Raw genomic sequence first — 27,985 nt, 5'->3', positions numbered from 1 at the left:
CAGGGAAAGCTAGGTAGTGGTTTCCACAACCAAAGTTGAGTATTAGCTCTGATGGCTGCCGACACAATGATCTCCCCTCCTTTCAGATGTGGACGTGTCCTAAGTTAGAAGGGGAAAACTTTAAAAAGCATTGCATGCTTTTGACTCAGAAGAGTGCAAACCAAAGCAGGGCTGTGTGTTTCTGGCACATCCATCCTTCAGTCAATCAGGCAAACACTTCCGCCAACGGTCATGGGCTGTGGACCACAGGAAGGGAAGTGTGCAGAGGTCGCACAGAGCTGATGCCTGTTCTCTAGTGCCTGATCTGCGGAATCCTAGGGTTGGCATTGTCAACACCCTTCCTGTAACATCACAATGTCAACATTCCAAAGGAGTCCAGAGCCTTGGAGGCAGGATCTAGGATGCCAGAGAAAGGATGGAGAACAATCCCCACAAATCCTGGGGTTTTGTATAAAGGCAACGGCTAAGGATTAAGGAAATAACGAAACGCCTGCCACCACTGTTGAGTCTGGACACCGTCTTTTTAAAAAAAAACAATGTCCCACTTCAATAATTGGAAGAGCACCCAAATGAGCCAAAGCTTCATGTCACATGACAGCATCAGGTAAAATTGCATCTCTCTCTCTCTCTCTCTCTCTCTCTCTCTCTCTCTCTCTCTCTCTCTCTCTCTCTCTCTCTCTCTTCTTTTGTGTCGTCATGGATGGCTGAGCAAAGGATGTGGGTAGCACAGACTTCCTGAGGCAGAAGGTGTTTGGTCAGTCAGCCAATCAACATTTTTAACCCAGGCAAAGACAACATATTGTTAAAATGATGCTTTGGTTTTGTAGATCTATCTTTCTCTCTTTGTATTATTCTTTTATTTTTGCCATTGTATTAATGCCATTGTGTTGAAAATTACCTAATAAGTAAACGTATTGACTATGAAATGACAGTCACACATACTAGATGACTCCACGGCTCAAAAACGAAGGTCCAGAAAAGGGTCAACCTTGGAGAGAATCCAGAAAAGGAATAAAAATTTACACAAAACACTCAGAAATTTTTCGAAGAAGATGAAATTCATTATAATTGCCTTTTAGACAATGTCTCAACAGACAACGTCATTTCCTCTGGCCTAGAACTCACTGTGTAGACCAGATTGGCCTAGAACTAACAGATTCTTCTGCCTCTGCCTCTGCCTCATGAACACTGGAATTAAAGGCATGCACCACAACACCTGGCTCATTATTTATTTTTAAAACCATTACACCCTTCCTCTGGAGCCTCCATCTGTCCTAACAGCAGAGAAGAATGGAACTTTTCAACAGAAGTTTTACTTACTCTACCCCTGTTAGAAACAGGTCACTCTGAGATCAACTCGACTCCACTGAGAAAACAGCCACTAAATTCAATGGATGACACTTTGCCTCTCAGAAGCCCCTTTGGCCATTCCTCTTTTCTAAACACGGGCAGAGGAAAAAACAACTAGAAGAAATTTCCAGAAGACAGGAAAAGGAACTAGAAAGCGTTGCTCAGTTTAGAAAGGTAGAAGAGCAATCCTGGGCAGGTGCAACCAGTCACTAAGAAAAGATTCTACCAGGTGGGAAAGGAAGTAGAAATGCTTTTGGAAGAGGTCCCTGGAACCTTTGGTGTCCGCCCACTATAGACTGCCATTGTCCCTAAGTATCTGATTAGTGTTTGCTGGAGTTTAGCTGATCCCATGTCCTTTGTGGAGTTTCCTGCTGTCATCCTCTGATGAAACCCAAAGTCCCTGTGGTCTTCCCATCACTAAGACCCTTGCCCTCTGTGCCCTCTTGCTTCCTTTCCCTGGTCCCAAGCCTGGGCCAAGACAATGTTGTCCTCGGCACATTGGTGACCTGTTACTGATATAAGGGATTCAGACCGTGAGGAACCTTTCTCAGCCATGGTGGGCATAGTGGGGATGCCAGGAAGGGCTGACTTTCCCTCGTGCCATCTGGCATCCTTGGGTTTCTAATATGTCATTAAAACCTTTGCCAAGTTTGCTTAAGCTTGGTAGAGTGGAGAATCTCAGAGTAATTCTTCAATGACCAGCTGCTGTACTCTCTGAGTCTCTCTGCTTTTTCCCTCCTTCCTGGCTAATAGTTTCCATTTCCACTGCCTCTCTACCAGAAATTTTCATTAGTCATTTTCTTTGCTTGCTCCACAAGGTGACATTGAATTTACATGATCTGGATGGACTCTTTACATTTTTTTTTTAAATCCTCTAGATATTGAATCCTCTTTCTCCATGGAGGCTCGTTTCTGTAATAACATCTTGCTGTGGACTCAGCATACCATCCTGCGATTTATAGCATTCAACTTGACTCCTCTTTTTTTTTTTTTTTCACTTCCTACTTTAGCCATCCTAATGTTCTCCAATCTCTATGGACACTCTGTCAGTTTTTATTTACTCAAAATAGGATAATTCATACCAGCTGTGATAGGGCACAGATGTAAGCCACTAGTTCTAGGGGAAGTTGTGGCAGCTGGGACCATGGATTCAAAGACAGGAAGGGCTATGATAAAAGAGGGAGTGGGGAAGGAAGGGAGAGAGAGTACGGAAAGGAAGGGCTTTGAAAGAAGAAGGAGAGAAGGGAAATGCAGAGGAGAAATCAAGGTAAGATAAATCCAAACAAGATCACACAGAAATGTAGGAATGCTGAAAGAAACTGACTGACTATGTAATTGCTACCAACCCAAGGCCCAAGGCCTGCTGAACTCAGCAAATGGCAATCAAACTTCACCTGGATGCCAACCTCACGGCAAAGCTTCCTGGTGGTAAAAGTGGCTAGCCTCTGTCCCTCCTGGCCAACCCGTTTATATTGGTGTTACTTTCATAAGAGCTTTACCACCTGCCCCCCAGGGAAAACAATATTACTGTACCCAGGTTACAAATAGGACAACCAAGGCTAAAAAAAAAAAAAAAAAAAAGTTCAAGAGCGAAGGAGAAGCCAAAAGAATATGACTATGAACTGGTTAGAGGTCTAAGACTGAAAGCAGGTTGTCTGAGCCAGGCATGGAGCTGGGGAGGAAGAAAACTTGGGGAAAGATGTCCTTCCAAGTCATGGCTGAGAGTGGCTGCCTGAGATGGGTGTGTGGCTCTGTTCTAGTGCTAACAGCCTACACTCTAGGGCCTATTTTGGCCACTGAAGTTTTTCTTTTATTTGTGTATGTGTGTATGTCTGTGTGTACATGCATACTGCATTCACAAGTGTTTATCTACCTTTGGAGGCCAGAGGACAGTCTCTAATACCATTCTTCAGGTGCCATCCATCTTAATTTAGGAAACACTTGCCTGAAACTTGCCAAGTAGGATAGGGCAGCTAACTGTTGAGCCTCAGGGATTTGCCTGACTTGGAATCAAACATAGGTTCTCTCGGGCTTGCAGGGCAAGCCCTTTACCAACTAAGTTATCTCCCTAGAACACACACACACACACACACACACACACACCAATAGCATCTAACTATGGAGCCTACAATAGCCTGCTAACTCAGACTCCTGTCTCTGCTGGGTGCTGGTATTATAAGCACGCCTCATCCACGGCTGTAATGGATCCATGCCCCTTAATTGTTTAATTTTAACTTTTTAACTGAATTTGGAAACTGAATGAGAACAACATACCAGAAGTTTACAGTTTACAACTGTTGCTGGACTGTCGTAGAGAGATCACCCATCACTTTAACACTCTCCACTCATGACATCAGGGCTACCAATAGCCCTTCCAGGGTTTGAATGGATTTCCTGTCAAACTGACAGCCATGTTTGCAAGCTCAATTATTATAATATGATGGACATAATAGACTTGGTGGTTCCCAGCATGATTTAAGTAGCACACTAAGCACTTTACATGAGTGGTAGCAGTTGCCCTTCCCAACACCCCTGAAATTTGCATATCTATAATTATCCACGCTTTGCTAATGACAACACGGAGTTCAAAGACATGAAGTCACAAGCCTACAGTGACACAGTAGAAACCAGCAGAGCTAAGCACTGAACTGGGGCTTCTCTCTCACTCCAAACCTTAAGTGTATCATACCAGTCACAGACAGGGAGCTGACCCCTGCACAACACTGCGATTCTAAGCGCACAACCAGAAACACCTCACAGCAACCCCTTCTTCCGGTTCAGGTGCCTTGTCCTCCGTACTCCCCAAAATTATGCTCTGCTCTGCTGACTGCTAACCAACAGTCCAAATATTATGCTTTCCAAAAGCACCACAGACACTGTCAGAACAGCAAACAGAAGCAGAGATAAGAGAAGCAAAGCACAGGACAGTGTGTCCTCAGACATAGGCAGGCTGACAGAAAAGCAAACAGACCTGGGAAATGTAATCGGAAACAGCTCTGCTGAAGAATGCTATGAAGGGCTTTGGGGCTTTTGCCTTTTGTATAAATACTTGGTTTGGAAAGAAAATTTTCACTTTAAAGAGTAGATTTAAAAAAAAAACAATAAATAAATCTGAGCTACACATCCTGAAACTCCAAGGACAATGGTAAATAAGTAGATTGTGCCATCTATGAATATCGATCACTCTCTGACTCTTGTTTTTCATCTTTGACTACCTGATTATTTGGTGAGGAGCGGGGTGGGTGATCTGTTCCCTCCCTCCATCATATGGCTCCCAGGATTCAAGCCCAGGTCCTCAGACTTAGCAGCAAGCACCTTTAGGCACTGAGGCATCTTGCTGGTTATTAGATGCCATTCTTTGCATGGCATGGATGAAGATGTCTTTCTTCTGCTCATACAAAGAGCAGAGGACCAGCCTCAGTCATTCTGTACATTACCCACACCTCATATATATTTATAATTTTAGGACTATCTAATGCTTTCAGAACGAATGAACCGGACACTGACGCTGGAGGCGACCTGACAGGATTCCTTCCTCTCAGCATGCAGCACCAAGTGCTTTGGTTGCAGTTCCTCTAGCCACTTGTGAGCTTCTGTGTCTTCATCCCCAAGTTTCCTGTGACTACCTTTCCTCTTTAAGAGTTCTCCATTAGCCAATAACACCAACAACCCCCACTGCTCATTTCCAAACACTAGCAACAGGGATGAAGAGGTGGCTCAGTGGGGAAAGTGCTTGTCATGCAAGCGTGAAGGCCTGAGTTTGATCACCAGAACCCACATAAAAATTCTGAGCCTAGTGACATTTGCCTACAATCCCAACACTGGGGAATTCAAAACAGCAGGATTCCCCCTAGGACTCACTGGTCAGCCAGTCTAGCTTAACTAGCGAGTTTCCAGCCATTGAGAGGCCCTGTCTCAAAGGAATTGGATGCAATTCCTGAAGATGGCATAGGAGATTGTCGTCTGGCCTCTATACATACGTGCATTTGCACCAGAACATACACACACGAGCACACCCCTATGTAAAGAAATCCACTCATTTCTCCCTTGAGTCTTTCTTTCCCCCAGACCCCTCAATCCAATGCATCAGGAAGTCTCCTTAATGCTTCCTCCAAAACCACCATACATCCTCCTTTCTCCGGCTCATGTGGCACTTGCCATGTGCACTCCAGCGCATCCCCTCCCCCACCCCCTCCCTCATGTGGCACTGGCCCTGTGCACTCCAGCACATCCCCTCCCCCACCCCCTCCCTCATGTGGCATTTGCCATGTGCACTCCAGCGCATCCCCTCCCCACCACCCCCTCCCTCATGTGGCACTGGTCCCTGTGCACTCAGCGCATCCCCTCCCCCACCCCCTCCCTCATGTGGCACTGGTCCTGTGCACTCCAGCACATCCCCTCCCTGCACATCCCCTCCCCACCCCCTCCCTCATGTGGCACTGGTCCTGTGCACTCCAGCGCATCCCTCCCCCACCCCCTCCCTCATGTGGTACTGGCCCTGTGCACTCTACTGCATCCCCTCCCCCACCCCCTCCCTCATGTGGCACTGGCCCTGTGCACTCCAGCGCATCCCTCCCCCACCCCCTCCCTCATGTGGCACTAGCCCCATGCACTCCAGCGCATCCCCACACCCGCCTGCCTCCATGTTTCATTCTTCTCCTCTTCAAATCTCTTCCTCAAAGGTCAACCAGATTAATTTCCATAAAATGCAAGTTCCACCATGGCACCTTTCAGAATAAGGTCCAAAGTCACAGCTATTACCCATAAGGCCTCTGTGCTCAGCTCAGGCTTCTCCTTAGCCTCATCTCATACCACCTCTCGTCTCAGCCACTCTGACCACGATGGCTTCTCTCTGTTCCTCAAATACGCTTCAACTCTGCTTCAAAGACTTTGTTTCCCCTGTGTGCACTGCACAACCCCCAGTTTCCATCTGGGTGGGGCCGCCGTTAGAGCAGGATCTCCGCCCTAAATCCTGCTGCCAAAGGCTCTTTTCAAGCTCTCTCACTTTTGCTTCTTCTCCCTCCTGTATTTATTTCTGGCATCTTCCATAAACTGCAGTTACATGCCAGGTTGTTGGCTTGCTTTTCCCTTTTTTTTTTTTTTTTTTTAACTGACTTGGTCCCACTATACCTCTAGCATCTGGCATAGATCCAGGGGCCAGAACAGATAAATAAATAATAAATAAAACATTACTGTATAAAGCCAATGGACAACATGCTTCACCTTCAATAGAACATGCATTAGAAAAGGGAAAGAAAAAACAACAACAACACCGCTTTGTACATATAATGTACGAGCAGCCACTTCAATTTATAATAATAAATTTTAAAAGCTTGCTGTTAAGATTGCAAAAGATATTTTCTGGTTACATTGAGAACAGTGGCAATAAACATGTTTAATTTCAGAGACATGGAAATCTGGCCGCAGCCTCTTAGTTACCGGATTTTGGGGCCTTTCAAAAAGTATTATTTTCACATCAATATTTTATGAGTATAATTTTTAAGTGTCAGTAGCTGTTCTCTAGATGAGCATGCCAGCTCCCCCAGCAGCTCCTGGATGGCTCCATTCCTCTTGGCAAAGACTGGCTTAATTGAGTCCTGTGGGTTCAGATACATTTGCATATGTGGCTAATAAGGTGCCAGCGCCTCGATGCAGATTTGTAAACAAGAATCATACTGTACCTGGAGCCCTTTCAGAATGGGCCACTGGAGAAATGCATAATCACTTATTTATTGAGTATAGATTTCCTTGATGTGCCAAAATACGCCTCAGGGCTCTCCGCTCAAAAGGCACAGCTTGCTAAGAAACCTTGAGGAAGCCAGTGAGTGGACACAGAGCAGATGTTTTTCCAAGCTTAACAATTTTGTTTTCCTTCGGAAAAAAAGATGCCCAGCTTCCCACCACTGTGCATACAGGATTGCCTAAGTTAGGTCTTTGGAGAGAAACAAGAGACACATCAGAAGGGAACGTAAGTATAGTAAACCACAATGACAGAAACCAAGTTCAAACCCATAAAAGAAAAAATGGTCCAGCTTTTACATCTGGCTGCTGGAGGAAAGTGTCATGTTCCTGTCCAGTATCAGTGTGCATAGTTCAGAGCCCGGTGCGGACATGAGGAGCCATCCGGGAGCCTGTTATTTCTAAATCCCAAGGACCGCATCCAGGATGGTGGTGTTCAAATTTAGTTTCTTGGGTTTGGGCAGAAAAACAAATAATTAAATCCAAAAGACGTATTATCATTTAGCAATCGTGCAGATGGACTAACCTCAAAATACCAAAGAAAATTTCTGAGCCTTGGCCTAATTATGGAACACCCTGACTGGATCCTAAAAAATCTCTTAACTAATCCCAGGCAAGCCTCACCCCGCCCCCAAGACACCCCTCTAGCCAATCCCAAAACAGCCTGATTCAAGCCCCAAGAAACCTTGACCCAATCCCAGAACAGCCTATCCCCTGAGACACCCTTAGCCAGTGCTCAGACACTCTGACTCAAGCTCAGATAAAAATGCATTCTTTTGATGTTCTGGTCATGGCCTTGAATTTGGGGTTGACCAAAAAGGCACAATGCGAGCCGGGCCTGGTGGGACAGGCCTGTAATCTCAGCTCCTCGGGAGGCGGGAGGAAGATGGTTCCAAGTTCAATTGCCTGGGCAAGTTAGCAAGACCTTGTACCAAAAGTGAAAACAATGATTTAAAAGGCTGGCTGAGCTTGAGAATGTGGATCCCTTAATAGAATGCTTGCTCAGCAAAAGAGAAAACCCTGGGTTCAGTGCCTAGTGACACAGAAATGGACATGGTGGCACACCTATATAATTCTAGCACTCAAGAGGTAAAGTCAGGAAGACTGGAGGTTCAAGGCTCCCTTCAGCTACATAGTGAGTGTGAGGCCAGCTAAGGGAAGGGGAGTATAGCTCAGCGGTAGAAAACTTGCCTAGAATACTCCAAATCCTAAATTTAGTGATTCTCTCTCTCTCTCTCTCTCTCTCTCTCTCTCTCTCTCTCTCTCTCTCTCTCTCTCTCTCTCTCTCTGTGTGTGTGTGTGTGTGTGTGTGTGTGTGTGTGTGTGTGTGTGTCTATCTGTCTGTCTGTCTTTGTCTATGTCTCTCTGAGTCTGTCTGTCTGTCTCTCTCTCTCTCACGAGAAAGAGAGAGAGAGAGAGAGAGAGAGAGAGAGAGAGAGAGAGAGGCGTACTTCAACTCTCCCTCCCCTGTACTTAATATTTTGGATCACCTACTTTGGTTTCTTTCTACCCTTGCCCTTGCCCAATGTGCTCCCATCTGCCCATCAAATATTATCCACCTCATGGCAAGTACAGCACTACATGACAGAGAAATATCTGCACTCAAAGTAGGCAGAATCAGGACCTCATGGAACCTGTAAGAGAGCAGGCATCTGACATGAGCATTGAAGTGTGGCTGCTTCTTATGAAAGTGAATTTCCTCACAAGGCATTGATGGCCAGAGGGGTTGGCAATAGGAGGCGTCATGGACAGTATCCAAAGGAAGGGACCTTAGTTACTCCTAGGAGAAGGAAAACAGGAATAGAGTGGGCAAGAGGACAGAGACTACTGCACTCTGGACAGATGGAGAAACTTGAGCCAAGTCGCAAAGGAAGAAGGTTAATCTTTGTTCACAATTTCAGTGTTGGGCCAGCCAGCTCCATTGTCTGTGAGGCTAAGGGGAAGCAAAAGCGTCACAGTGAAGCAGCCATGGTGAGGAGAATGGCAAAGGCGTTCATCTCGCCATCAGAAGGCAGAAACAGAAGGGAGCAGAAAGGCCAGGGACACCTTCAAAGGCACACAGGCCCCGAGCATCCACTTCCTCCCACTAGGCCACACCCACAGGCATTTCTACTACTTCCTGAGGTACCACAGGTTAGTTATCTTCAACACATGGAGTTTGGGGAAGCATCCCAGATCATAAAATTGCTCTGATTTGAATATGAAATGTCCCCCAATAGAATGCATGAGTTTACATGCTTGGCTGGCAGCTGGCAGCTGTTTGGGAGGTTGGGGAACCCTTAGCACGTGGAGGCTCCCTGGAGGAAGTGGGCCACTGAGGCAGGTCTGGAGGTTAAGTAGTGCTGCCTGGCTTCCTGTTCACTTTCTGCTTCCTGTGGACAGATGCAACGTGACCTGCATCTTCCCATCCCTGCTATCATGGCTTCCCCCCCCCCCACCCCCCACTGTAATGGACTATGTCCTCTCAAACTGTGAGCCAAAATAAACCCTTCTCTCCTAACCCTGATTCATATCAGGTATTTGGTCCTAGCAATAAGAAAAGTAACTAAAAAGCTGTAATGGTCAGCATCACCACACAGGACTGCTAACACACTCCCAGCAATGTCTTCTTCAAGAACCGGGTGACATTACCAACTTCTTTCTGTCCACATTAAATAGCTTGTCATGAAGTTGGGGATCCCAGTTCAATCTCTTCCTCACTTGGCCACACACTGGATGAATCATTTTTAAGTCATTGGGTCATTCTGAACATACCTAACGGTGGACTTGTATTTCTCTCCAAATGTAGAGTTCTTCATGAGAGGAAAAGGGAGAATAAAAAACATGAAGACCTTCCAGGAAGCCACCACTCAACCCGTGGCCAGATGCTACAGGACATGGAGGGTGTCTGGAGTGCTGGGAGCAAAACTAAAGAGGCAGGAGAAGACAGGGCTACAGAGGAAGGACCTTTTCCCAGCAAAATAGAACTACGAAAAGATGTGAAAGGTAGGAACAGCCTAGCCATGGTGTACTTGTGGGCAAAAGGGGTTTACATAGCAGGACTCCAGAGCTGGGACTATGCATAGGACATAGGTAAAGCTACTGTCATAAGACAAGACTAATCATATATAATGTTGTAATAGCAAGTCTGCAGAGCTCCTACCATCCATGATGAAATATTTGGCTTGAAAACTCTACTTTTCATATTACTTATTTTTCTCATTGTTAATGACAAAATATCTGACATGAATAACATAAGAAGTGTTTGCCAATGTATTTATCCTTAAACATATTTTTATTAATTTTTTAAAATATTTGTTTATTTAAGTATACAGTGTTTCACCTTCATATATGCCTGCATGCCAGAAGAGGGTAGCAGATCTCACTATAGATGGTTGTGAGCCACCATGTGGTTGCTGGGAATTGAACTCGGGACTTTTGGAAGAGCAGGCAGTGCTCTTAACCTCTGAGCTATCTCTCCAACCCCTATTAATTCTTTGTGAGTTTCAAATAAAGTATCTTCACCGTATCCATCCCCACTTCTCTCCCTAACTCTTCCCAGATCTACAGTCCCCAAATTTGTATTCTCTTAAAAAATAAATAACCCACTGAGCCAACTTACTTTGTCTATATACTCTCGGGTGTGTGGTCACCCACTAGGGTATTGTCAACCCACGAGAGGTCATATCCTTAAAGAGAGCTCTGTCCAGAAGCTATGAATTGCCAGTAGCTCCTCAGCTAGTGGTAAGAGTTTGGACCCACATCTCCATTTCATACAGAGATTTTTTTTTTTTCCCCTCTATGGAGTTTTGCACAAATCACGTGCATGCTGTCACAGCTGCTGTGAGCTCAGAGGTGAAACTGTCCTGTTGCATCTGGAAAACAGTCTTTCCATATAACCATGCAATGTCTACCACTCTTATGACCTTCCTGTCCCCTCTTCCATCGTGATCCTTGAGTCTTGGGAGGAGGGGTATGATATAGATGTCCCACTTTGGGTGGAGTAGCCCAAAGATTCTTATCCTGTGAACACTGACCAGTTATGAGTCTAATCACCATCTACTACAAAAAGACACTTCTCTGATGGGGGCTTATAGATGCAATAATCTGTAGGTGCAGTGCTAAGTCATTAAGAGTTGGTTTAATATTGTGTCTATTTAGAGTAATACTAGCATGTTCTCTATGTGGGCCTATTCCTTGTCTAGACACAGGTTCTTGGCCTGGTAATGGTACCCAGTGCTATGAGTTTCATCTTGTAGAGTAGGACTTAAATCCAAGACAAAAGTGGCTGGTTACTCCTATGATATTCGTACCGCTATGGCACCCGCGGCCATGTCTTGTCAGGCCAGTTATTGTAGCTCACAAGAGTCACGGCTACTTCTCTCCTCAGTAGCATGTATAGCACCTTTCGGTTCTATAAAAGTTAGCCAGTAAGGATGAAGCTTCCTTATCTCCTGACTGTACTAATAACAGTGCTAGGCTTTTTGTGGGGTAGGCCTTAACTCTCACGTTAGTGCCACTATTGTACCAGTGAGCATGTCTTGCCAGGCTGGTTGTTTACATAGTTCTCAGAATTCAGTTTTAATTTTTTACTTAACTAGAGCAAATCCTCAGGCAGAGAATCTGATGGAAGTGTGTTGTGCATGGGCTTTGGGCATACTTTGGCTTTGGCAAGGGACCCACAACTCTTTGCCCCTTACTTTGCTTTAGCATGCAGAGTTGGCTTCCTCCATGTGGAGAGAGCCTCCCAACCCAGAGAGGTTCATACCTGAATCCCAGAAAAGTTCCCATAAAGAGAATAGCTACTAGCCAATGAGAGTTCTCTTCAAGTGTGAAGAAGAAACCTTGCCTAGTGCCAACAGTAGGTGTCTTCAGAGGCACAGCAATGGTGCTGTAAGTGATACACAGAATAACAGTTGAGATGGCGTCATGTCACATCCCCCTCCTTCTTCCTACTCTTGCAAAATTCTTTTTTTTAATGAAGATTTTTTTATTCATGTATCTATTTTTGAGACAATGGTTTATATTATTCATTTGTTTATTCATTAATTTACATATTTATGGACAGTCTCATGTGTCACAGACTAGCGTTTTACTCACTGTGTAACAGAGGTGTCCTTGGACCCCGGATGCTCCTGCTTCCACTTCTGGTGTTATGTACCTCCAGAGCAAGTTTATGCTAGGGAGCAAACCTGGGGCTTTTTGCATCCTAGGCAAGCGTTCTAGCAACTGAACTACCAAGTGAGCTACACCCCAGTTCTTCTGGAAGATTCTTCCTTCACCCCCTTTCGTCCTTTTCCTCCTAGCCTCACCTGTAATCTACCCACAGAATTACTCTAGCACTAAAGGCAAAGGTTTTCTACCCTGAAGATACCCACATTGTCCAAGCTGAGAGAGTCTGAGAGAGGCAAGCTGTCTTTACATTTTTACGTCTTTCTCTAGTTAAAGGAATCAAACTTTTTTTGCGACTACATAATGGGTCTGCTAAGTAAGCCTCAATGACAGAGGGACAAACCAGGAGGTGTTTTTATGGTAGATAGCTGTTTGTGACCCTCATTTACAATCTGAAAGACAAAAGCATCCTGGTCATGAGCATGGAGCTATTAGTGCAAAGGAGACTGACAAAATGCATTTGCCAAATTCTCCCAGTGACCTCCGGTGGCCCAGCCACACAGAGTGCAGAATGGGTTCCATTTTATACAGACATCACATACTTTTTGAAAATGTACAATTTTGGTCCCCAGGGAAAAAAAATCCTCATTGCAGTGACATTTTAGCCCATGAGAGCTATGAACACATGACCTTGATAAGGAAGAGCTTAGAAAATGGACAGCTTGCCAAGCCCGCCTTACTTCCTAGTCCTCAGGAGAACTGTGGGGGAAGCAAAGGACAGCGATGGCTTGCAGCAAAGGGGAAAGGAAAAGGAGGGGAGAGCCTTTATTTTGGGATAAAAGCTTTGGCTTTAAGGCAGGAAAAGTGAGAAACCATCAGAACTTTGAAGGTGATGCGTGCATCAAAGGCTGTGCCCACATCCTGTTAGGCACATTCTAAGGGTCTCTCCTGAGCCCCCAGTTTTCCCAGATACCATGCACATCTATATTGACTCTCTCCCAGGTTTTCCCCCTTCCCAGTACATCTTCCTCTCCAATTCTCTTCAGAGGCCAAGGTCCCTCTAGCTTTCCTACCTCTACTATAGGCATAATTTATGTAATCAACTGAGTGACAGGAGCTTCAGACAGAGCTTCAAGTGGAAACCACATTCTGTCTTTCACTCAGCAAATACTTGCTGAGCACCCACCATGTATCAGACACTGTTCCAAGAACTGAAAACATTCTGGAGAATTAAAAAAAAAAAAAAAAAAGTGGCCAAAGGCATGAAGATAGTGCATTACCCAGTCTCCTCGCCACCCCTATCTTTGCAAAGAACAGTTCTGTGGTCGGGGGGGGGGGTGTGGGGGGGTGCAGGGCGTGTTGAGCATCCTTCCTAACCACAGGTGGTCCCATCTGGGCCAATAAATCTTGCCAGGCAGTTGTCACTCATGCCTTAGGAAAGGAGTGTTTGGGGGAATATTTATCCTTGAGCCTGAGTTCAGAATTCATTCCCTTGTACCCTTTCCGAGCTGTGTGTCTCTTATTTTCCTCCCACGTGAAAGTGATTAAAATTTTCTTCCATCTGGGGGTGTCCTCCCACTTCTGACCCTAAACATTCAGGAAACTACAAGGCAAGTTTCCTACAGAGAAAGTTTTCTACAGAGCAAGGCAGGTTTCCATGTCTCCAAACTTGTTCTCCCTTCATCTTGCAAGCCTGACTGACATACTGTGGATGAAAAGAAGTGGACACCGCGTGGCCTCCCTGGCTTTAGGGCTAAAAAGCTACAGAAACAAGACTGGCTTTCATTGACTGATGAGACACTTACAGAAATACAGAAATATTAGCATTTCAAATGGATTTGAAGTGTGCATGTGAGTGTGTGTGTGTGTGTGTGTGTGTGTGTGTGTGTGTGTGTGTGAGAGAGAGAGAGACAGAGGCTAAGTCAGGCATGTTTGAAAAAGAAATGAGTTTGCTTGAAAATACATGGTTTCCACAGAAAGTTTTGGAATCTAAGGGCAGACAAATAACAGAGACGGCCGACTGAAGAGTCCTCAGTCCTCCCTCATCCAAGATCTGTGTGTTGGATGCAACTGAAACCGTAATCCTAGCTTATAATCTGCGTTCGCTTGAGGGTATCAAGGAAAACTTTGGAGACTGCAGATCAAAAAAACCTGCTCCAATTTATCCAGACTCAGGGAAAACTCCTCTTTCAGGCCAATATTACATAATTGCAATCCTGCTGGAACATGCTCACTCTACGTTTAGCAGAGCATGACTGTTTTTCTGGAAGGATCAGATTTCTGAAAAAGATGGACAGAGGATAGATCCAAGACTTGGGGAGAGTGAATGATTCTCCATAAGCATGCTAAGTGGTGATGGGTAATTTGCCTCTGGTCTCAGGAACTTCGTCTTCCATGATCCAAACTCAAATTTGTTGTGCGTCAATTTCTTTCTGTTTCTTGGTCCCCTGAGGAGTGCCAGCCACACACTCCTGAAGCTCAGAACTCCACCATGCCCTCCTCTGGATGGTGGACTGTACGCTTCAAACCGTGAGCCAAAATAAGTCCTTCTTCCTTCAGTTCTGTTAGGTTCTTTCACAGTGACGAGGAACAAAACTAATATATTGTTCCATGGAAGACATTGATATAAGGTTTTTTCCTTAAATACAAATACAAACCTGCTTTCCAGAAGTTTCCATTATCTGTCCCGTCTACCACTGGTTTGGAACCAAATGAGTATGCCCCACAATACATGAGACTTTAAGACAACCTCATGTCCCCAACTGGGTCCATCCTTCTTAAAGATGGATGGGTTTTATTTTCCTCAATCCTCTTCCCCAATGCCATTAATGAACCCAGTTTTCTCAGGTGCCTCCTGCAGCCAACACTGGAGTTGATTTCAGAGACTCCACTGTGACAGGAATGGGAGAGAATGGCCCGTCCCCATGTCTGTTGACTGAGGACACTGTTTTGCAGGCAGACAGGCTGTTTCTTCCCAGAGTTTTTATAGTTTGAAGATTTCAGTGTTCAAAGACAAAAGGCAACACATTGTTGGTTGTGCTGTGGCTCTGATAAGGCCATATTTATTAAGCATGTTCCATGACTTGTTACACTTCACACTGTATCGATATTCTCCAAGAGTCTGGACTGAGAAAGAGAGGGTCTTGTCTCTTTCTTATACCCATTACAGTTCTAGAGAGGAATATTCCAAATATCATAATGAATGAATTAGTACTTACACTTTATCATTTTTTAAAGTCTTTAAAAATAACATGTCACAAACAGAAAGAAGAAATATATTCCCTGAATTTAACAAGATACTTGGAACAATGTATACAAGGCTGGTAGGTTTCTCCATGTTGCTATCAGAGACCTAAGCTTTCCCCAGCTTTCTAGTCCCCCTTAGTCTCATAGCCACAGATAGCTACTCACCCCTGAGGTATATCACATACACACTCCAGACAAGAAAAGGACAGATGGATCCCAGGAAGTCAAACAGGCCTATTCTACCCAGCGTATTTTCCAGAGTATAAGACAACTGGGCATATAAGACAACCCCAACATTTCCAGTTAAAATGCAGTTTGGAATATACTTGCCATATAAGACTATCCCTCTTCCAACTCGCACTCTCTACAGCAGACCAAATTATGTGTCTATTTGCAGGCCCCTGACTTTGGTATGGATTTTTTGGATTAAAAAGTCACCTTATATGCTGGAAAATATGGCATATACCAGAAAATGATAGTTTCCTAAGACCCTCTTCCCCACATCTGACATTTCCTGCTCTCTGGCAGTAACTATGTCACAAGGTCATCCCATCCAGAAGCAATGAGATGGCTTTATATATAAAACACTATCTTTATGACATAGTCAAGATCAAGAATGATAGAACGGATGGTGAGGGGTCAAGGCTGACCAAGTATTATTACCCCTGATTTATTTATTTTTTTTTAAATCTCATTAAGTCAAGAGACTTTTCCAAATTCACAGGCAGCCATGGAGCATAGCACCTCTCAGCTTCTGATGTCCCATAGCTTTTGTGTGGGACACCCATGGTCTTGCATGAGGCAGCATTTAGACTCAACCACGGAAATGCATCTACTCATAAATGCTGCCTTTTATCTGCTGAAACAGCCATCATCCTGCAAAGAGAGTCCAGGTAGTATACAAATCCTGTAATTCCCCTCACCCTGCTGCCGTGTGTGTGTGTGTGTGTGTGTGTGTGTGTGTGTGTGTGTGTGTGTGTGTGTGTAAGAGAGAGAGAGAGAAGGAGGAAAGGAGGGATATGTGTTGTGCTGGCAGCTCTTTCTTCTGCTTCCCCCTCATTTCACAAAGCAGCAGGGTTTAGAATCAGCCTTGGTTTGTCTGGGTTTATATTTTCCAGAAAATAAGAGGGCTGGTGCCAATGAGCCTTCTTCTGGAGACTAGTGGTGCAGTAGTGGTTAGAAGCATACTGTAGGAAATATAGAAGCATGACTCCCAGCTCCATCGGCTTCCAATGCACATCCCTGCCAAGTCTTTTAACCTCTCTGTATTATTATCTCTCCACCACTGTATCAGAGTCCTCATGCCGCAAAGCAAGCGACCACACATCTGGTGAATTAAAGCTACATATGCTAATTATGTCCATCGTAATGGGTCAGGAAACTGGGCAAAGCTTAACTGACTCCTGTCCTTGGCATCTATCTACTTGTGGCTCTGGGTTCTTGGCAAGATCCATTTCTTTGTGGACCTAGAACTCACAGTGGCTTGTCTCTTGAAGGCATTGAACCCCAGACCATTTCTAAGGGACTCATTGAATTAGGCCAGGCCTGCCAAGATAAGCTCTTTGTTTGTTTGTTTTTATTTTCTGGGTATGAGTGTTTTGCCTGCATGTAGACATGTGTACCATATGTGTTCAGTGCCTGTTGAAACTAGAAAAGGACATCAGATCTTCTGGAACTGGGGTTAAAAATGGTTCTTAGCTACTATGTAGGTCCTAAAAAATGAATCTGTGTCCTCTGGAAAAGCAACCAATGCTCTTAGCCACTAAGCCATTTCTCCACTCCCATGAGCTCCACCTTGATCACATCAAAGTCAGCTGATTAGGGTCTTTTAACCACACAATTCCTTCATTTTTGCCATGTAGATAGCCATTGGAATGTTGGCTCATCACATGTCTCATCCAAGGAGATGGAGCATCTAAGACGCGCATCATAGGGCATTATAATCTTAAGCATCTTAGAATTCTACCTGTCATGTGTTCTACAATGAAGATTCAGGTTGCATCTCTCATTGTCATTCTGAATACTCAAGCCACAGAGTAGGGTCTATGCTAGGAGTTGGGGAAGTCAAACAATATTAACATAGACTTTGTTTTAAAGGAAATCACGAGCCAGGCATGGCAATACATGCATGTCATCTAGCACTTGGGAGGTAGATAAAAGAGGGTCAGATGTTCAAGGCCAACCTTGGGTACACAAAGAGAGTGAGAGCAGCCTGGGTTATATAAAAACAGTAGTGAAAGTAACAATAACAAAATTAAATTAAAACATTTTTTTTAATTACAATGTTTCTCCAGCATTTCCCTAATGCAAAAGTTGGCCAGAAACTTTAATACAACCAAATATATATATATTCAATCAGTATATTCTTGGTGTAGGAGAGCCACTGTCAGAAATAAGAAGTGGTGGCACCAGCCAAACATTGAAATCTATAGGGTTTTCATTTCCACCCTCAAAAGCCCTGCTTTGGCTTCTAGCTTGCAATCAGAGGACCATCTGTTTGGCTGCCAGAGTTTGTGTAGGCAACTCCTGATTCTAACTGGATTATGCATGAGCTCCTGCTGCCCCGGTAGAAATTACCTGGAGGCTTGTTCAAAGCAGCTCGCAGCAAAGCTCAGATGCAATGGGCATAGGCAAACCTGTGCACTGGACTTTTTGAAAGCTCCGTGAGAGGCTGGAACACACTACCAGGACCAGGAGCAGCTACTATAGCCAGTGGGAGTTCAGTACCTCTACCCTGAACACTAAAAAAAAAAAAAATCTAAAAGGTTAGGGAGATGGTTCAGCCCATAAGAGGCTTGCCTTGAGACAATGAAAACCCAAGTTCTATTCCCCAGAACCCACATACATCCAATTGCAGAAAGTGCTAGGTGTGGTGGTGCACACGTGGACTCCCAGCACTGGGAAGGTGCAGACAGGAGGCTCTTAAAGCTTGCTGACCAGCCAGCATAGCTTAAATTGGTGAGCTTCAGGCAAATGAGAGACCCTGGCTCAAAGGTGATGGAATGCCAAAGGTGACACCCAGTGTTGTCCTCCAGCCTCCATGTATTTTATGTAGCCTACACTACACAGTGGTGCTGTCTCAAAATAAAATTTTAAAAAAGAAAGATGGGAGGTGCAGGCTACTTGCCAAGTATGTATGAGGGCCTGAGTTCAGTATTTAGCAGTGTTTTTTTTTTTTTTTTTCCTCTTAAGAGGAAAAAGGAATAGGTCAGTAAAAGGCTATTTTTACTTTAAAGGGCCCAAGTTGAGTAGGAAGGTGCCCTTTCTGTGCCCAAAAGGAATTATTTTCAGCAGCAAGGGCATGGGATTAATTTTGAGGTTATAAACAAATCTTTTTAAATGTCTCCAGTTTTCTATGAGTATGTGTTATCTCCAGGGTTTAATCAGTTCCAGAGAACTGCCTCCCTGCATCTTCCCTCCTCCTTCCCCTCACCCTGAGCTCCCTAAAAATCTTACTAAAGAAATAATTTTTAAATTACTCAATTGTGGTTATCACACACACACACACACACACACACACACACACACACACCTAAAGAGCAACATGGAGTCCACCGCTCGCTCTGCCTTCCTCTGCCTGTGCTTTTCCTCATCCCTAGGGCCTCATCCATCATTTGGCTCAAGAGCACATCCCGATCTGGGAAGGGCTGACTCAGTTGTCTGATTCCAGAAGTTCTAGTACTTATGGCCTAAGGAGGCTTCAGCAAAGCCCCAAGAGGTTGGATTCCACTTTTTAAGATAATGCTGGACCAGCAGAAGACATTTGAGATGGAAAGCCGTGTGTGCTCTGGTGCCTGGGGTGTAAAGAGGGGAGTCCCTCCTGGCATATCACACACTTCTGCAAAGTCCCCAGAGGCAGCCCAGGAGGCTGAGCAGCTGGAAGAAAAGCAGTGTCACTGCCCAGACCACCCTCTTTCCCAGTCATCTCCACATATGCTTGTTTCCCAAACATTTATTGGGGGGGTCTGTCAAATGCCAGACACCCCCATTAAGCCATGGTAGCCCAATCATCACCTTACTCCCACCGTGAAAACGTTCAGAGCTGGAGAAATGTCTGTCAATAAAGTGTCTGCTGGGTGCAAGCCCAAGAACTCGAGTTCGATCCCCCAGCACCTATGCAATAAATGGTGACAAACATCTGAAACCCCAACACTAAAAGGAGGGAGATGGACTTTTGAAGTTCATCGGCCAGACAGCCTAGGCTAACAGGCAAGTTCCAGGCCAGCGAGAGGTCCTGCCTAAATAAAAAAGGTGGACAGTTCATGAGGAACAACACCTAAAGGGGACCACCATCTTCCACACCCACCTGCATATATGTGCACACTCAGGAACACAAATTCAGGGAAGGATTAAAAAAAAAAAAATGCTCCCAACATTCTGGAACCTGACCATGGCCTCCAATGTTTTTAGCAGACCCAGAAAGGTTTGATTCCGAGTCATATTTTTATATTTACTTTGGCTTCTGAGGGGGAAACTGTTCAGTGGGGAGCTTACTACTTTTTCTGTTTTTTAATCCTTTGAGACATGCAAGCCTTCCACTCAGCCTGCAGGAGGTGCTGAGGGAAGACACAGCTCACAGCACTGATGGCCAATGAAGCACACAGCAGCCCTGGCCCTCTAGAGCAGAGGGATGTTCCACAGAGGGAAAGCCACAGCGAGAGCAGGGCCGGCTCAGTAGAGGAAACCCAGGGGATGCAATGCCCTTCCTGTACCCATTGGTGCTCATGTGTGGGAGAAGGAGTAGCCCTTCCCCGCATCCTGGGAAATTCTCATGATCCCTGAAAGCTGGCCAGCGTGAGAATGGGTGATTAAGGATGGTGACAGTGGAGTCATTCACTTTAGGATTAGGATCCTTTATTCTGTCTTTAATATACAGGAGCCTTGGAGCCTTGGGGCTGGAAAGATGGCTCCATAGGCAGAGTGTTTGCGCTCAACACTCATGTAAAAAGTCAGGCACAGCAGCATGCATCTATAACTCCAGCACTGTAGAGGCAGAGACTAGCAGATTCCTGGAGGTTGCTGGCCAGCTGCCCTAACTGAGTTGATGGACAGTACCGGAGGAATCACAGCCAACGTTGTCCTCTACACGTATCCACACAATAGGCTCCTGCATGAACACACACACACACACACACACACACACACACACACACACACACACAAATAATTTTAAGATCAAATATTAGTGTCTGCAAGAAAAGTTTTATGGAAGTACAACTGTGTGCATGGACATGTGTGTGAGTTGAATGCAGATGCATGTATGTATGCGTGTGTGCGTGTGTGTATGTGTGTGTGTGTGCATGTGCGCATATGCACACATAAGCATGCATGTAAAGGCCAGAGGTTGACATAGGGCACCCTCCTCGGTCACTCTCAACCTTATTTTCTGGTAGAGTCTCTCAGTGAACCTAGAGCTTTACTCATATACCTAGACCAGCTGTCTAGCAAGCCCCAGGAATTCCCCTGTCTCAGCTTCTCCAGCAGTGGGATCAGAAGCAATCACCACCACCACATCTGGGATCAAACTTCTTGAGTTCTCATGGTTGTACAGCGAGCATTTTTTCTAACTGAGCCACCTCCCTAGGTCCAACCAAAGCTATTTCTGTGCTCCAATAGACATGCTGTATAGTTGGAAGACAAAACAAAACAAAACAAAACACAAAGCCATGTGGCCTACACATTCTAAAGTATTTACCATCTGGCCTTTGAGGAGAAGGTTTGTCAACGTCTGCATTAAGATAGGAGAATTCTGCATCCGTGCAAGCAAAATGCAGGGTCTACAGAATCGACTCTTTCGCTGACCCAATTAACCAGCCGTGTTGGAACCATCATGATATTCTCTACCTGGTTAACTCCCACAGTGAGAGCGCAAGCAGCTCACAAAGCAGAACTGCGGCCTACAGACCAGCTTCCTGCTGAGGCACAGGGTCAGAGCTGCCACAAAGGCATCTCCCAGCACCATCTAGGGTTTACACGGCACCCTTTATTAGTCATGTTCCTCTAAAGGGACAGAACTGACAGAGTGAATACATATATTAAAAGGGAATTTAGTAGCTTGCCCTCAGAGATGCCAAGAGTACCGTGGTTGTGCAGTCAGCGAGGCTGAACGGCTCAGCAGTCCCAGTAGGGAGCTGAAGGCATGGAAGGTTCCTGGAGCACTGCCGGTCTTTAGTCTATGTCAGAATGTGAGCGAGCAAGTAGAAAACACCTTCCTTCTACCATGTCCACCTGGACAACCAGCAGAGGCTGTCACCCACGTTTGGGAGCCAAGCTTCCTGTTCGGAATAATCTGATGAAGAGAATCCCTCACCTTAGCACCAAGTGGCTTGTGATTTCGCAGAGTCAAGCTGACAGCAGAGGTAGCCCCACGACACATCCCCACCAGGGCTTCCGTTCTCCGCTCCTGATGGCGGGTTTGTTTTCCTCTCTTGTAGAGTCTCGTGGTCAGACACCACAAACTTAACCCCATTCGTGCTAGGAAAGCAGAGCACACCAGATCAGTCTTTCTCTTCCTGCTTGTTTGAAACAGATTGGAGACTGCCGATGCCCCTAGGACCTACGAATCCACCTCTAGTCTCCTCAGGAGTGAGTGACAGCAAAGCTGCAGGACGGAGTCGTGAACTATCCCCCGCAACAGCAAAGAGCTTCCGGATATACGACGTGAGTTCTCTTTCTTGTCCTTACCCCGTTGCAGACTGAGGAGATGTGTCCCCACAGAAGGGTGAGCTGAGAGAATGAGGTGCAGTGGCTGGGGGGGTGGTGCATCGGAGGGACAGGAGTAAGTGGTTTTGACTCAGCAGGATTCCCACCCACCCAACCCCATCACCTGCCTGCCACTAAATCAGATTAGAGAAATGAGACCCTGCAGGAAGAAACTCTCAAATGGGCACAATTGTCTGAGGTTCCTGGAGGCATTTTCCACCCCAGGATCCCTCTGTTCTGCCTCCATGCCCTGAATTTCTGTTGTGTGTGTCCACTACATAGGCTGGTACTGGTCTTTAACTCTTGATGCGCCAGAGGCCTTTTTTTTTTTCTTTCCTGCCATTAACAGGTTAACTGTCTTTCTCGCAGGTAATGAGCTGATTTCACTTTGTGGGAAATGCATTTCTCCAACAGATCAAAGTTATTTTGAATCTTTATCCATTATATATATAGATAGATATAGGTATAGATATAGTTAGATATGGATTAGTTATAGTTATAGATATAGATATATACATTTAAAAATCCAGAAAATCCAAAGAGAATTGCTCACTTGGGCAACAAATTTCTATGGGGGACTTCCTCCACGATGTATAAGCCATGTGGGTGGATAAGACACAGGCCCTGTTCACAAAGACCTTATTGTCTAATTGAGACAGATTCAAATAGACATGTACATCATATAGGGGCAGAGACCCTTTTGAGAAAATGCTGTGAGAGTCCCGAGGAAAGCTAGCTCAGTTGAGTTTAGAATGGTCTCCAGCAGAGCTCTTAAGTAATTGGAAGCCAAAATCAGGGTCTTAGAAAACGAACAGGAGTCAGGGAGAAGGCAAGAGGACAATGGAAGTGGAAGATGAAAGCAGAAAAGATGTAAGCTGAGGTCTGGTACCAAAAACACAATGATGGTGGTGATGAGGATGATGATGATGGTGATGGTAAGTCTTCTAAAAAAGTCAACATAACAGACTGGGAGAAACAGCAGAGCTGGAGGTGGTGAGAGATGGAAGGCTCACTCGTTTTTCATGGAGGAGACAGCTCCGCAGGAGGTCAGCTCTGGTCAGAGGTGATAAGGTTGGTCTCTGGCCATCTGAGACCCGTCATCAACAAGTCCTACACCCCTTTGTGGAGAGTTCTGAGAACATCCTTCCTTCGAAAGAGTCTCTACCCTGAAGCTACATATAGACACTTAACTCTGACGCTGGAGAGGGTGACAGGACCTAGAAAAGTCCCCCTTTCACCTTGCTGAGCCTCGGTTTCCCCATCTGGGAAGGGAAAGGCTTGATCCCTGAGATCCTATTGGCCTCTGATGTTTGTCAGCTCCTCTGTCCTGAGTCCAGGGTGGCTATCTCACTCCCCAGGGTGGCGTCTTTCTGGTCAGTGTTGGAAGAAACAAAACATGCTCTTATTTCCTGCCATGTGGGAGGCAGGGTGTGGTTGAACTCCCTCACTGGGACCAAGTTCCTGTGGTGAGTCTGGCCTCCCATTCCCCAGCACACCCTCACCCTACCAGATGCCTAGTTAGAAGGAAGCGGCAGGCGGGGGGGGGGGGGGGGGCACTCAACTATCAGCAGCCCAAAGCCATCAGCCACCAATTTCAGTGACTGGCCATTTTCCTGGCTTTGTGGAAACAAAAAGAAATCAGGGTGTGGATAGAGATGATAATTTCTGGGACTACTCCACCAGCGAGAGAGCCAAGTGTTCCCAGGAAAAGTCTTCTGTGAAGAGTCAGAGATGCTCCCCAAACTGGCCACACACAAGGGCAGAAGAGGGGGTGGTGACTACACAAGGGAGACTCCTGTTGTCCCAGAAGAATTCGCGACCTGTTGTCTAAAGGGGCAAGGCAAGAAGAGAGAGATGAGACAAGGTTAATATGGCTAGAAATTATAAAACAAAACAAAAAACTTGCAGGCTAAACATATTTGTTATCTTTCTAATCACTGGGGCAAAATACCTGGTCCAAGCAACTTGTGGAAGGTAGGGTTTATTTTGGCTCACAGTGCAAGGGCACAGTCCACCATGGGGAGGAGAGCCTGGTGCTCACAGTGCAAGGGCACAGTCCACCACTGGGAGGATAGCCTGGTGCTCACAGTGCAAAGGCTCAGTACACCATGGGGCTCTCCTGGTGGCAAGAGCATGAGGCAATGCAGTCTCTTGGATACCTTGCTTCTGATTCAGTCCAGGACACAAAGCCACAGAGAGATATCATCCCCACTTAGGGTGTGGCTTCTCACTTCACTTTATCTAGCATAGAAAATTCCTCACTGATATGCTCAGGGTTTTGTTGCCATGGTGATGCAGCATCAGGGCAGCATGCGTGTGCACTGCTATAATCAGCTTTTTACATGAGTGTTGGGATTCGAACTCAGAGCCTCATGCTTTCCTTTTACTGAGCCAAATGTGGCACTTTTCATCTCAATTATGCCACATCGAGGCTGTGGGTGGGGGACGGGGGACCTTTGATCAATAGTTTCCACCACCCCACCCCACCCCCATAGTGCGGAGGAATGAGTCAAGGTCCCATAGCAAATTGGTACAGCTTGAGCTGGAATTCAGTCAGCACTCTGGCTCTCAGTGCATGGTGCTAGACTCCCAGCAGCAAGCAGAGGGCGTGGCTCTTTCCTCTGTCTCTCAAGACAGCAAAAGTCAATGAAGGTCCATGTCACAGACAAGAGGCAAGAGCCGCCTGCTATAGAACGCAGCTTGTCTCTTGATGTATCCACGGTAACTGGTTCTTTGCAGGCACGTCTGCCCCAGCAAGGCCCTTTCCGACACCTTATGGACATGAAGGCAGAGAAGAGACTGACAGGCTGGAAGGAACGCCGTAGCCGGTTTGGTGACATCAATGTGCACAAATGCTATAAGTTTGGGCAGATCTTCTCTCCTTTCCAGGCTCTGGCCACCGCAGTGAGTTGCAGAGTCTTTGTGGGGCACCAGTGCCAAACCTTGGTTCCTTAGACTTTCCGGGAGTGTTATTAGTCACTTCTGGCCCCCGGTAATGCTGAGTAACAAAGGGCTAAAACTGAACTCCAAAACTCAGTATCTTAGAATGGCAAGGATCTCTTCTCCTGAGAAATACACTCCTTGCACTTCTGCTCACACTGCCAGCTCATAGACCAGGACGGGGCAAAGAGTTGAGATTCCTCCTCCCACCTGCCACTACACCTGCCTCTCCCATCTATCTCTCATGCCCTACGGGGACAATGACCTGTCGGAGAAGTTCAGGTGAAGATTAGAAGGCAGCGGCTGCAGCTGCTTTGATGTTCAGAAATGGGGTAATTTCGAGGGAAGAGGTAGACTGAGAAGGAGGGGCCAGTTGGTATACATTCTTGCGGTCCAAAAATTTGTGTGCCTCTGCACTACCCAGAAAGACTAATTGAAATGTAGATTCCAGGGGCCGTGGAGATGACCTACTGGGCCGTGCAAGGATGAGGGTCTGAGTTCCTTCAAACTCCCAAACATCTACATGCAAAGCTGAACACAGCCCCATCCGTGCCGGTGATTCTAGGATTATGGGTGGGAAGAGACAGAAACTGAAGGTTCCGTAAGGCTTAGTAGATACTAGCCTAGCTATGGCTTCCATGAAAGGCCCTGTCTCAAGAGGATGATACAGTAGGAAATCTACCATCCTCTTTTGGCCTCCATGTACCCATGAATGCATCCACATGCGCATGCGCGCACGCACGCATGCAAATGGATCCCGAGCTTACATGATTTCAATTATACAGAGAGCAGTCTTGGCAGGAGGGAGCTTGGAATAGCCTTCCTCAATGACTCTCTATTTACCGCCTCTGTATGTTCTTACTGAGTCAACATGTCCCAAATATACTCCTCCCCACCGTGGCACACACAGAAAATTATATCTCTTGGAGGGTAGATGGGTAAACAAAGGAGGCCACCAATGGGGCTAAACAACCAGAACCCCAAGCGTGGAAGGGACAGGATGTCAACTGCAACTAGTCACGTGCGTGCTGGACCCCACTGTTGCGCATCTGTGCTGATGCTTATCTGCACATCAGAATCAGCCAGGCATTTAGATAGGTTAACACCCAAGTCTTTCTCAGGACAGTTATATGAGAAGCTGGGGGTTGGATCCTAGACGTTACATCATCAGGTCCTGAAGCTCCAAGGATGAAGTGACCAGCTCATCCTGATTTCCCCAAGACTGGCTTTCACATTCATCCTTCCAGTTTCCAGCTTTTAACACATGACTTCTAGAGTCTCTGAAGACTGCAAGGTCCTTGTGGTAAAAGCAAGTGTCTCGGGTCCTTGGAGCCAGAGCAAATATGGAGCTGAACCTTGGAAGCTACCTATTCTGCTAGCTTTCTAGGACCTAGACAGATCCCTCTTCTGTCCACTGAGCAGTATTCCTCAGACACTGTGCTCATGCCCGGCCCAAACCTAGGAATGAGAATCCAAACCCCATCCCTAAGGAGCTTGTGTTCCTCCAGGAAGACACTGCCGTGAACCAAAATCATGTTGCAGACGCAATCGTGATAAATGATTCATGAGGATAGGCACAAAGTGATTACTCAAGAAAGAACTAAGAGCCATCCATATTAGCACGCTTTCTGCTAAACACACACACACGTGCACACGCACACGCACTTGTACACTCACACATGGTCTTGCTGCAGAACAAGTCCCTGGAAATGGGTACCTTCTTGATGGGAAGAGATCATCTCCCATGTTCTAGAAGGAGCAGTGTCCACATGCTATTGCTACATGTCATGTTGCGGCAGCGACTTTTCTGTTGCTATGATAAAAACACGCTTTAACCAAAAGAAACAAAACAAAACAACAGAAGGAAGAGAGGGTTCATTTGGGCTTAAGGCTCCTGAGGGACAGACTCCGTGATGGCAAGGATGCCACATCATGGTGGCAACACAGGAAGCAGAAAGAGATAATAGGAAGTAGAATAAGGCTATAAACTCTCAAAGCCCACCCCTCAGTATTGTACTTCCTTCAGCAAGGCACCTCCTAAAGGTTCCACAACCTCCCCAAAGGCACCACTAGGGGGCTGAGTGTTCAAATATGTGAGTCCATTGAAGCCATTTCTGACTCAAACTGCCACCCAGGCACAGCACTATAGATTGTACAAACACTTAATCCTCATGTACTCTGACAAAGGAGCATTGTGCTCACTCTCCACAAAGGACATCAAGCTGGAAAGACAGTTACTTTGTCTGCAACTCTTAGTATCCCATAGCAAATCTGGGATTTGAACCTGGGGAGGTTCGACAGGGCAATCCCATGGACACTCCCTTTGGTGAAATCTAGAAGTGCTCTCGACTCCCAGGTGCTCTCTCTCTCTCTCATGACTCTTCTCTGCCTCGTAGGAGATGCGGAGGCTGGTGTTGCCCCAAGACCTGCCCATGAGTTCCCGCATGCAGAAAATAAGTACTTCATCCCTTAGTGACATGAATCTCCAGGATTTACCCCTGTCTCCCACAGAGCTGGCCTTGGGAAAGGATGACAGCCATCATGAGAAAGAGAAACCAGTGAGCCATATGAAAAGGCCTTTATTCCCCCCAATAGTTAAAGCATCAAAATATAATGACATGAAATAAAATTGCAAAACTGCATTGTGGTCCCTCACTGCAAGATTTTTTACATGAAAACGAGTAGCATCCAGGGATCCAAGACTGTTGAGCCCGCCTCACACATGACAGTGTTTAGATAGTCTAAGGTAATGACCATATCATGGCCTGGGTGGATGCTCTGGGACAGGCTGAACCATTAGGAAGTGTAAAAGGCACAGCCAAACCCACCTCAATAACACTTTCCTTAGAAGCCTGAGAAACTGGGGGCAGAGAAGGCTCCTTTCCTGTGCATCTGAAGTCCTATTCTTTCCACCATT

General features: G+C 45.9%; 1 protein-coding gene across 1 annotated transcript; it reads left to right on the top strand.

The window, feature by feature from the left end:
- The first annotated feature begins 246 nt into the window (after positions 1-246).
- Positions 247-27,695, top strand: LOC127199885 (uncharacterized). Its single transcript, XM_051157873.1, is given in 7 exon segments — positions 247-604; positions 9,878-10,074; positions 22,010-22,107; positions 22,109-22,147; positions 22,875-22,883; positions 24,868-25,032; positions 27,465-27,695. Coding segments are annotated over 7 exon segments (807 nt in total). The 5' UTR covers positions 247-536.
- Positions 27,696-27,985: the final 290 nt, after the last annotated feature.

Source organism: Acomys russatus, chromosome 16 (genome assembly GCF_903995435.1).
Source record: "Acomys russatus chromosome 16, mAcoRus1.1, whole genome shotgun sequence".
In the NCBI taxonomy this organism is placed as follows: domain Eukaryota; kingdom Metazoa; phylum Chordata; class Mammalia; order Rodentia; family Muridae; genus Acomys; species Acomys russatus.
The sequence above is the reverse complement of the archived record's forward strand: the minus strand, read 5'-3'. Positions and strand labels throughout refer to the sequence as shown.